The sequence below is a fragment of the Sorex araneus genome, chromosome 3, assembly GCF_027595985.1.
Source record: "Sorex araneus isolate mSorAra2 chromosome 3, mSorAra2.pri, whole genome shotgun sequence".
NCBI classification, from domain to species: domain Eukaryota; kingdom Metazoa; phylum Chordata; class Mammalia; order Eulipotyphla; family Soricidae; genus Sorex; species Sorex araneus.
Genome location: NC_073304.1, coordinates 153,187,739 through 153,199,263, shown reverse-complemented (window position 1 = coordinate 153,199,263; position 11,525 = coordinate 153,187,739). Strand labels below are relative to the sequence as shown.

At 51.4% G+C, this 11,525-nt stretch overlaps 3 protein-coding genes across 3 annotated transcripts; 2 read left to right on the top strand and 1 right to left on the bottom strand.

Moving 5' to 3' along the window:
- The first annotated feature begins 255 nt into the window (after positions 1-255).
- On the top strand, positions 256-2,176 carry LOC129403295 (histone H4). Its single transcript, XM_055129976.1, has one exon. It carries the CDS (start codon positions 550-552, stop codon positions 859-861), a length of 312 nt encoding a protein of 103 aa, XP_054985951.1. The 5' UTR covers positions 256-549; the 3' UTR covers positions 862-2,176.
- Positions 2,177-3,430: 1,254 nt separating this feature from the next.
- Positions 3,431-4,001, bottom strand: LOC129403291 (histone H2A type 2-A). The gene has a single exon (XM_055129973.1). The coding sequence runs from the start codon at positions 3,966-3,968 to the stop codon at positions 3,576-3,578; it is 393 nt and encodes a 130-aa protein (XP_054985948.1). The 5' UTR covers positions 3,969-4,001; the 3' UTR covers positions 3,431-3,575.
- A 335-nt stretch (positions 4,002-4,336) lies between these two features.
- LOC101546841 (histone H2B type 2-E) lies at positions 4,337-4,861 on the top strand. The gene has a single exon (XM_004618050.2). The coding sequence runs from the start codon at positions 4,345-4,347 to the stop codon at positions 4,723-4,725; it is 381 nt and encodes a 126-aa protein (XP_004618107.1). The 5' UTR covers positions 4,337-4,344; the 3' UTR covers positions 4,726-4,861.
- The last annotated feature ends 6,664 nt before the right edge of the window (positions 4,862-11,525 follow it).

Here is an 11,525-nt window from a genome sequence, read left to right as displayed (position 1 = left end):
CAGAGCGGGACCAGTGTCGCTGTCCCATCTCTCCCGCAGACACACCACACCCCATTGGGCTGCCCTCGTGGGGGGAGGGGAGAGTGTCGCTGTCCCTAAATGCCCCCTCCCAGCCGGAGATACACACACACCCCGTGGGGCTGCCTGGATGACCTCGTGCTCGGTCGTCTGAGGCTCGGGCTCCTGGGGCGGGACTCCCCCCCGATCCCCCGATCCGGGTTCTCGCCCCCTCCCCCTTTCTGGTTCCGTCACGCTCCCACCAGGGCCGCCCCGTACCCGCTAAGTGCAAAGCTGGCGGCCGCCGCGGAGCAGAGGGCGCGAGAGCGGCCCGTCCCGCGGGAGATCGCGGGGGCCGGCCGCTGCGAGCGTCGGCGAGTGCCTGGGGGCCCCGGCGGCGTCCGGAGGAGCGGGCGGGGCCGGAGGGCGTTTCCCGCGCGCGGGGCGGACGCGCCGCGGTTCTCACTCAGGTCCGTCCGCAGGGGGCGTATTTGAGCGGCCGCGGCTCGGGCAGGGGCGGCGGCAGAAGCTTGTCCTCCGGGCGTTGCGGTCATGTCTGGCCGGGGCAAGGGCGGGAAGGGGTTGGGCAAGGGCGGCGCGAAGCGGCACCGCAAGGTGTTGCGAGACAACATCCAGGGCATCACCAAGCCGGCGATCAGGCGCCTGGCCCGGCGCGGCGGCGTGAAGCGCATCTCGGGTCTCATCTACGAGGAGACCCGCGGGGTGCTGAAGGTGTTCCTGGAGAACGTGATCCGCGACGCCGTCACCTACACGGAGCACGCCAAGCGCAAGACGGTCACGGCCATGGACGTGGTGTACGCGCTCAAGCGCCAGGGCCGTACCCTCTACGGCTTCGGGGGCTGAGCCGCCGTCGCTGCAGACGTGGCTCACCCCAAAGGCCCTTCTCAGGGCCACCACGGAGTCCCGGAAGAGCTGTGTCACGGGCTGCCCTTGTCGGGCTCCGGGGGAGGCGGCTGTGGGCAGCGTGTTCCCCCTAACCTCCCGTGAGCGGCGAACGCCGTCTTTGCCGGTGACCCTCTCGGTCCCGGACACCGGCAACACTGCCCAAGGTCCTCCCAGATGAGCTGGAGACGGGAAAGGTCCTATGTGAAGGACATAGATGCCAGGTTTTTCAAGAGCCCGGGACTCGGGTGTCTGCGGAAGGGACCCACTTGGGAGCACCCGGCAGGGCGGAGGTTGGTCCCCAAGTGTCCCTCCAAGAAGGGTGTCACGGAACCTCAGGGTGTCTGCTGTGTACTTCCCCTCTACGACACACAGAAGACCAGTTTCTACCATGCCGTTTTTCTCTACACACGGGGGCACTGATTTCCATTCTGCGCAAAGAGCAACATCCTTTCTCATCGGACCCTGGCGCTGCGAAGGCAAAGCGCCCCCCTCCCAGCCCCCGCTTGAAGCCACGCTTGAAACAGTGGTTCGCCCGAAAGAGAGGGGAGGGGGACAGAGGGTGCAGGGCAGGGGACACCACCGCCCTTGCAACTACCCCCCCCCAAAGTCACAACTTACTCTTCTCTGAGAACACCCTTCGTCCTGAGTGGGGAGCCCTCCGCTCGGGGCCCACACGGGAATGCCCGCCCCGCTCCGAAATCGCAACTTCCCGCTTCGGGGAACATGTGGGTACCGGCATCCCCAGCCAGGCACTGCCCACGGGTCCGGGACGGGTCCTGGACGGGCCACCCGCAGCCACCAGGGAAGCGGGCGGGCGACCGGAAACCCGCGCAGTCCCCTCAGCCGCTTCCGAGACACGCGAGGCTGAGCCCCGGAGCTGTGTTCCCGCTGCCGCCGAGTACCCCAGGATCTTGGAATAACTCGGCTCGCTCGCTCCTATCAAGCCTGCCCTTCCTGCCGTCGGTGGACGATGACAGCCCCGGTTAAGCGCCAGCCACCGAGACCTGTTCCTCCGTGACGCTATGTCCGGAGGGCAGCGAAGCCGAAGCAAAAGGCAAAGGCGGGAATGGGCGGAAATGCGCAAACAAAAGGGTGGGGCGGGAAAGGGCCCTACCTAGCCCCATTCCTGCCGCACTCGTCTGTCGACCCGGAGGCCCAGTGTTCTGCCCAGCCCGCCCGAGTCCTCACGGCAAACAGCGGCACAGCTCCTCCGAGTGCGTGGGGAGGTGGCTCTGAAAAGAGCCTTTGGGTTCGGTGCGATGGAAAACCTTGGCACCCGATGCGCGCGCCTTAAGCCCGCTCCCCGCGGATGCGGCGGGCCAGCTGGATGTCCTTGGGCATGATGGTGACGCGCTTGGCGTGGATGGCGCACAGGTTGGTGTCCTCGAAGAGCCCCACCAGGTAGGCCTCGCTGGCCTCCTGCAGCGCCATGACGGCCGAGCTCTGGAAGCGCAGGTCGGTCTTGAAGTCCTGCGCGATCTCTCGCACCAGCCGCTGGAACGGCAGCTTGCGGATGAGCAGCTCGGTGGACTTCTGGTAGCGGCGGATCTCGCGCAGCGCCACGGTGCCGGGCCGGTAGCGGTGCGGCTTCTTCACGCCGCCCGTGGCCGGCGCGCTCTTGCGGGCCGCCTTGGTGGCCAGCTGCTTGCGCGGCGCCTTGCCGCCGGTCGACTTGCGGGCGGTCTGCTTCGTCCGAGCCATAGCGAACACAAGAGAACGAGTTCGGCGGGGAAGCGACGACAGCGAGGTCTGGGCCAGCCGCTCCACTCTTTATAGGGGCAGCCTTCTCCCCATTGGGCAGGGCGGCAATTGAAAGACCCGCGCTGGCCGCCCATTGGTTCTGACGTCACGGGCCCGCCGGGCACCGATTGGCCCGCGCCTAACGCGGCCCGGTCCGGATAACCCTCTGCGCGCTCGCGGGCGCGCTCTCGCTCTCTCTCTTCTGTCTCTATGTCTGTGTCTCTATCTCACACCACTTTCTCCTCTCTTGTCTCTGTCTCTCTCTGTCTCTCTCCCCACCTCTCCCTTCTCCCCTCCTCCCCGCGTTTCGCCCGCACATTCCACGGTCTGGTCGCGGGCTCTTCGCTCTCTTGGAACGGCACAGCGTGAGCGTCTCTGAGCGAGACGCTATCTGCCTGCCCAGTCGTCCCAGTGGTCTGCCGGAACCCCCGGTGAGGTCGCGCGGATGGGCCGCAGCGACCCGGACTTCGGAAGACGGTGCCGCCCCCTGTGCCCGCCGCGAAGGCGCTCTGACTGTAAACTAAACCGGTGGAGCCCGTTCCAGCCCCGCCCCGGCCGCGGGACCGGCAGCTGCGGGTTCGCTTGGCAGAACGTCCCTTCAGGATCAACTTCCCCGGAGACACTGGGTGGGACGAGTCCCGGGTCGCGGAACACAAGGGCCAGAGCGGGCCGCGCTGTAGCAGGTCAACTCTGTCCGAGCACCGGCCGCGAGGCTCTGCAGCCAACACCCCTCCCCTCCCACCCCGCAATGTGCTGGGGGACCACAGAGCCCGCGCGGGCTCCAGGGACTGGCCTCTCCCCACCTTCCCTCGTGCCGTGCCCTGCCTCGGGCCCCGCCGCCCCAGAACACGACCCGTGGACAACTCCTTTTCTGGCACAGTGGGTGGCTCTGAAAAGAGCCTTTGATTGCGGGCGGGAGGTCGTGCGCGGCCTCACTTGCCCTTCGCCTTGTGGTGGCTCTCCGTCTTCTTGGGCAGCAGCACGGCCTGGATGTTGGGCAACACGCCGCCCTGCGCGATGGTGACTTTGCCCAGCAGCTTGTTGAGCTCCTCGTCGTTGCGGATGGCCAGCTGCAGGTGGCGCGGGATGATGCGCGTCTTCTTGTTGTCGCGGGCCGCGTTGCCCGCCAGCTCCAGGATCTCGGCCGTCAGGTACTCGAGCACGGCGGCCATGTACACGGGCGCGCCGGCGCCCACACGCTCGGCGTAGTTGCCCTTACGCAGCAGCCGGTGCACCCGCCCCACCGGGAACTGCAGCCCGGCGCGGGACGAGCGCGACTTGGCCTTGGCGCGGGCCTTGCCTCCTTGCTTGCCGCGACCCGACATGGCAGACCAGCCTCCTCACTCAGGAACACGCGCGGCAGACCTCTCGTCCGACACCCGGTCAGAGCCGTCCGCAAGCCGCCGCCGCTTTGCCCTTTTATAGGCAGGAGCGCGACCGTCTCCGGAGCGCTGGGATTGGACGAAGCGAACCTTGCCCTGACGACCAATAGGGCGGTCCGGCCCTGATCCGCTCGTTTACATAATCCCGTCCCTCGCGCCCCTGCTGCTGCTGCTGAGAACTGGCCAATGGCAGCGTGCGGCCGCCAGAACCCTCATTTGCATGCGACCGCTATAAGTAGCGAGCTATTGCCCGCGGCCTCCGTCTTGTCTCGCGGCTCGCGTCAGTCTCCTGCTCGGCGCTTTAGCAGCAATCCCCGCTATGCCTGAGCCTGCCAAGTCCGCCCCGGCGCCCAAGAAGGGCTCCAAGAAAGCTGTCACCAAGGCTCAGAAGAAGGACGGCAAGAAGCGCAAGCGCAGCCGCAAGGAGAGCTACTCCATCTACGTGTACAAGGTGCTGAAGCAGGTGCACCCCGACACGGGCATCTCGTCCAAGGCCATGGGCATCATGAACTCCTTCGTCAACGACATCTTCGAGCGCATCGCCGGCGAGGCGTCCCGCCTGGCGCACTACAACAAGCGCTCCACCATCACGTCGCGGGAGATCCAGACGGCCGTGCGCCTGCTGCTGCCCGGCGAGCTGGCCAAGCACGCCGTGTCCGAGGGCACCAAGGCCGTCACCAAGTACACCAGCTCCAAGTGAGTCCCTGCGGGGACGAGGCTCCAAAGGCTCTTTTCAGAGCCACCCACCCCGCCCTCAAAGGAGCTGGCATGGCTACGCTTACGAGCCAACGACTCTTCCAGTTCGTTTACTTTGGGCACGAGGAATTAATATGCTTGCGCACGTTCACTGATGGTGCTGTTACGTTGTCCTTGTAGGAGCTTTCTTACAGAATGGATCTTAGAAACTTAGGCTTTTATCTCGTACTTGGTACGCTTAACTCTAAAAATTAGCTAGAGGGTCGCGGCGTACAGCGTGTCTGGCTCTAGCCTTGAGCACCGGTCGCCCGTGTTGCCCCCACCCGCGCTTTCAGGGGTGTTTGGCTGCTTGGGCTCTGGTCAGGGTGGGGAAGGAAACGCAACCCGCCCCACTGTCAAGGGCCCCAGTGAAGACAGCCAGACTCATGGTCAAGAGACTGCACAATCATTAACTTCTGAAGCACTCCCGTTATCAGATTCTTCTCTCATGACCAAAGAAGAATCACTGGCATCCATAAGTAAAAATAGAAACTTCCTCCTCAAACTTCATAGATGTTCCAATAAAATAAGCATGGAATATTATCCAGTCTTATATATTAAACTTGTTATCTCTTAAAACTTGTTTTGAGCTAAACCAGTACCTTTTGAACCTGTTTTATATACAATTATTTCAATTTTCTTTTTAACAGCTGAATACTATACAGATACAAACAAAAAACATAATGTAAATATTTAGAGAGAAAACTGTACTAGCATAATAAAAACTTGTACCACTTTTACAAAGTATGAGGAAAACATCTTTTTACTTAATTTCAATAGTTCCTATACCTTAGATATTTCAAATCATGAACTTTCTATACCAATCTTTAACAATTTTCATCTTAGTTTCATGCTCTAGTTTTACAATTCTTCCTTCGTGGCAGCATATTTCAATATATATATATATATATATATATATATATATTTTTTTTTTTTTTGCTTTTTGGGTCACACCCGGCAACGCACAGGGGTTACTCCTGGCTCATGCACTCAGGAATTACTCCTGGCGGTGCTCGGGGGACCATATGGGATGCTGGGAACCGAACCCGGGTCGACCGCGTGCAAGGCAAACGGCCTACCCGCTGTGCTATTGCTCCAGCCCCAACAATAAAATATTTTAGATTGAGAATATAAATTTCTCTGTAAGCGCCACTATCTAATCTTTGTATAAATCTTTGTCTAATAAGCTCAAAAAACACACAAACTTTTTGGATTACATATTACTAACCTTTGTGTTGGGGGTGTTTGCCCAGTTACAAGGATTTCCACTTCAGATTTCAATCTGACTTCAACATTTTAACACTCAACACACAGACATACAGAAAGACAACAAAGATCACATGTACATGTGCATTCATATATACCTGATCGATTGATCTCACCCTGCAAGAATCAGGAAAAACAAAAACAGTGATGGACAGAGAAAGGAAGGGCAGTCTCCAGGGTAAAAATTTCCTGTCAGCGGATTGGAATTATCCCCCATTTCTCATTCTAACTATCTTGTCTCCTGCTTGTTAAAATTGGGTCAAAAGAGAAGCACTTTTGTCTTTACAAAACAGGCAAAAATTTATAAAAAAGAAATCCATGCTGCAGTTTTTTCATTTGCCATCCCTTATTCAATGAGAAGCTATAGTCTTCTGGTAGGACACCAAAAATGGTCTTTGTTGAAATAAAAGCAAAACCTCCTCCCCACCTTTCTACCTGGCCTGGTATCCAGACTCTAGTTCGTAAGTTATAGCTTCATAAACTTTCTGCAAATTTATTTGAGGTAGAGCGTGATTAGAATATCATCCATCTAGTGAATAGCTTTGACTTCAGGGTACTGTGCCCTAATTCTATACAATGGTTGATTAACAAAATATTGACACATAGTGGAACTATTCATCATCCCTTGAGGCAAAACAGTCCAGTGATATCTTTTAGCAGGAGTTTCACTATTTAAGGAAGGCACAGTAAAAGCAAATTTTTCTCTATCCTCTTCTCTCAAAGGGATGGTATAGAAACAATCCTTTAGATCAAACTATAAGAATATTCCACTGTTTTGGAATAATGGCCAAATTAGGTAGGCCCATTTGCAAAGGGCCCATTGGTTCCATGCAGTCATTAACTTTTCTTAGATGTGTTAACATTCACCATTTACCAGTCTTTTTCTTGTTAACAAATACTGGTGAATTCCAGGGACTAGAGCTGAAAACAATATGTCCCAATTCAAATTGTTCTGTAACTAATTCATATAAAGCCTTAAGCTTTTCTTTTGTTAAGGGCCACTGCTCAACTCAAACAGGCTGAACCTTTTTCCAGACTATTGGGAGAGCTGTTCTTCGAGCATCCACCCAATTTAAAAAGGCAATTTCTGAGACACCTCTTTCTTTCTTCCTTTCTTTCTTTCTTTCTTTCTTTCTTTCTTTCTTTCTTTCTTTCTTTCTTTCTTTCTTTCTTTCTTTTTTTTTTTTTTTTTGCTTTTTTGGGTCACACCGGCTATGGTCAGGGCTTACTCCTGGCTTTGCACTAAGGAATTACTCGTGGTGCTCAGGGGACCATATGGGATGCTGGGAATTGAACCCGAGTCAGCCTCGTGCAAGGCTAACACCCTACCCACTGTGCTATCGCTCCAGCCCCACCTCTTTTTCATTAGTATATTTCACACCAAGTTTTTGCAACAAATCTCATCCCCATAGGGTGATAGCTATTGGAGCAATATATGGCTGGACAACTGCTATGTCTCCATCAGGATCAAGACAATGAAGAGGTTGCACACTCTGTTCTATTCCTTCAAAGGCAGACCAACTGCTTTTGTTAAGGAGTTCAGGATGTCAACATAGGCATCCTGTTCCAATGTTACAGAATTACCCATAATTCTTTTCCGTTTCCTTCCTTCCTTCCTTCCTTCCTTCCTTCCTTCCTTTCTTTCTTTCCTTCTTTCTTTTTTTCTTCTTTTCCCTTTCTCTCTATTTTCTTTCTTTCTCTCTTTCTTTCTCTTTTTCTTCTTTTCCCTTTCTCTTTCTTTCTATCTTTATTTCTTTCTCCCTTTCTTTCTTTCTTTCTCTCTCTCTCTTTCTTTCTTTCTCTTTTTCTTCTTTTCTTTCTCTCTTTTTTCTTCTCCCTTTCTTTCTTTTTCTTTCTTTTTTATTTCTTTCTCCCTTTCTCTTTTTTCTTCCTTTCTTTCTCCTTTTCTTCTTTTCCCTCTTTCTTTCCATCCTTCTTTATTTCTTTCTCCCTTTCTTTGTTTTTCTTCTACCTTTCTCTTTCTTTCTCTCTTTCTTTCTCCCTTTCTTTCTTCTTCTTTCTTTCTTCCTATCTTTCTTTCTCCCTTTTTCTTTCTTCCTGTCAATCTTTCTTTCTTTCTTTCTTTCTTTCTTTCCCCCTCTTTCTTTTTCTTTCTTTCTTCCTGTCAATCTTTCTTTCTTTCTTTCTCCCTTTCTCTTTTTCTTCCTTTCTTTTTCTCTTTTTCTTCTCCCTTTCTTTCTTTCTCTTTCTTTATTTCTTTCTTCCTTTCTCTTTTTTCTTCTTTTCCCTCTCTTTCTTTCTATCCTTCTTTATTTCTTTCTCCCTTTCTCTTTTTCTTCTCCCTTCCTTCCTTCCTTCCTTCCTTCCTTCCTTCCTTCCTTCCTTTCTTTCTTTCTTTCTCTCTCCCTTTCTTTCTTTTTTTTTCTTCTTTTTGGGTCACACCCGGTGATGCACAGGGGTCACTCCTGGCTCTGCACTGAGGAATTACCCCTGGCGGTGCTCAGGGGACCATATGGGATGCTGGGAATCGAACCCCGGTCGGCCGCGTGCAAGGCAAACGCCCTACCCTCTGTGCTATCACTCCAGCCCCTTTCTTTTTCTTTTTCTTCTTCTCTTTTTCTTTCTTTCTTCCTGTCTATCTTTCCTTATTTCTCTTTCTTTCTCTTCCTTTCTTTCTTTCTCTTTCTTTCTTTCTTTCTTTCTTTCTTCCTTCCTTCCTTCCTTTTTTTCTTTCTTTCTCTCTCTCTTTCTTTCTTTATTTCTTTCTCTCTTTCTCTTTCTGTCTCTCTTTCTTTCTTTCTTTCCTTCCTTCTTTCTTTCTTTCTCTCTCCCTTTCTCTCTCTCTTTCTTTCTTTCTTTCTCTCCCCCTTTCTTTCTCTCTCCCTTTCTTTCTTTCTTTCTTTCTTTCTTTCTTTCTCTCTCTCTCTCTCTTTCTTTCTTTCTTTCTTTCTTTCTTTCTCTTTTTCTTCTTTTCCCTTTCTCCGATCTGCTGAGAGGCTATGCAAGCCTAGTGCATCATTTTCCCTCTCGGTTTCTTCCGTACCAGGCCTTTATCTTTGAGGCTCACGTTGAGTGCCAGATGTTGCGCTAAGGTTTGTTTAGGCGGTCTGAGGCATTGAGATATGCACGCGAAAGAAATAAAATGATTTATGGAGGATCACAAACTATCTCTGGTGTTGCGACCCAGAGCAGCCTGTTCTGTCCCTCTTTATTAACTAGCTTAATCATCCTAACCAATAATATTCAGCCACATAGGCAGAATATGCAAATTAACTTAGTCAACAGAAGCAGAATCAAAGTCAGTTACATAAACGGAAAAAACATAGTCAGTTATAGTAACAGAAAAACAATTTTTACATCCAAGCCTAACTAGGCCTGAGATAGGTGAGATGTCATACACCAACAAAGAACCTTTAAGGATTTGGGGTAAACTTACATATGGTGAAAGGAATGATAGGTCCTGGGATCAACATTCTAAACACAGACAAAAAGGGCTGGATAAAAAGAAGGAAGTTAATCTTTAAAAGCAGAGAAAGTGATTTGATTTAACATTAGGCACCACTAACTTGTTCTCTGGGTTCTTCTTTAGTACCCTGAAGGGTACAAAATAAAGCCCCTTGGGTTCTCAGTCTGGTGAAGCAAACAAATTATATCAGGCAGATGAGTAGGAGCAAAGGAACAAACTTCATTATGTACCTCTGTAGAATTTATATAACTGTCATTGTAAAACAATTAGAGGAATCTATTTGTAAGCTGAAAAAATGGAATAGAGCTGAGGTTTCCATGTGGATTTGACCTACACCCTTTTCAGGATTAAATAATTGGTGTTAAAGAGATAGAAAAGGCAATAGGAAAGGCACTTGTCTTTCATGTGACTGACCGGGATTTGATTTCCAGCACCCCATATGACCCCCTTTCCTAGCACCACCAGGAATGATCCCTGAGCTCAGAGCCAGGCATAAGTCCTGAGCACTGTTGGTATTATAGCCCCCAAAAGTCACTCAGTGCCCCCTGGAAACTAAACAAAGCAACACCCAGTTTCACCTGAGCCTACTGCCAGCCCTTTAGGAGATGGTAAGGTCTCCACATCACTTGAGTATCCAGGAGAGCAGGCTGACTTGTGACAATGTTTAGTGGTATAGAGAAAGTTTCTAGGGACTATCTCTCTGTAGGTCTACGGACAGGCGTCGGTAGAGGACCTCAGCTCAAACACGCCCAGGTGATATAGATGGGAAAGGCTATTCTGAACAGAAGGTCCTTCACACCAAGACTTTAAATGTGGTGTGAAAGCAACACTGACACCTTACTCAGGCTTCTTTAGAGCATTTATGAACTTTTTCAGTACAGCTGCGCAAGGCGTCATATTTTGCTCCAGGATGGAAATAAAGCATGCTGGGTATGTAGTATTAAGTAGACTACAGAAAGCCCTTGTCCACAAGAAGCTATATTCTGGTTGAAGGACGCTGAGAAAAAAAGAGTTTGTGTGTGTGTGTGTGTGTGTGTGTGAGAGAGAGAGAGAGAGAGAGAGAGAGAGAGAGAGAGAGAGAGACCTGTAATAGTCTATTTCAGGGATGCTATGAAGAGTGTATGGTGAGGTTTTGAGGTGTGACTGACAGACCCCCATCAGTTAATATTTAATCAGAGACTTGAATGAAGACAATGAGTCATAGGATATAGTGAGAAAAGTATTTAAATAACAGAAAATAGGGGCTGGAGCAATAGCACAGCGGGTAGGGCGTTTGACTTGCACGTGGCTGACCCGGGTTCGATTCCCAGCATCCCATATGGTCCCCTGAGCACCGCCAGGGGTAATTCCTCAGTGCAGAGCCAGGAGTGACTCCTGTGCATCACCAAGTGTGACCCAAAAAGAAAAAAAAATAACAGAAAATAACAGGTGCAAAGACCCATTGGCAGGTAAAGACCGGAGGCAGCACTGGGAGTATGGGTAGAGGAGCAATTGATTGATGGTGGTCCTTGAGATTTCCCATACACATGCCTGGATGAATTTCAGGTGCCAGGGTGCTAAGATATACCAGAAACAGACAGAGGCCAAGTGAAAAGATACCCTTATTAAAATCAGTGGCCCACCGATGGGTACAAACCGTTAGCCTTATTAAATCCTTTTTTAATTGAGCTCATTAGAATACATTTGTTCAATCACTCTATAGGACTGAGTGTGAGTTCTAAAGAGGGCAAGGTACAAAATTATAGTTTTCTCTCCACCTTCACCTCAAGTTTGCCCAGTGGCTTAACATACCTGGCTTGTTCTTTTGCATAAACACAGCAAGACTGGAGTGTGAAGGCCAACTCCCCTTCTACATAAAAGCATTCTGGAAACAAAGGGAGAGGTCATTCTCCTACTGAACAGGACGACCCTGACTGGTCAGCTTTCTAAACTGCAGACTTGTTTGACTTGTGCCAAATAAAATCTTATACTCCAGAGCTCACTGCCCAATGTGGTCTTTCAGACACCGGACCGAAAAATTTGGGGGCTCATCCAGATCCAAAAGACTACCTGGACTCCGAAGGGTTTCAGGA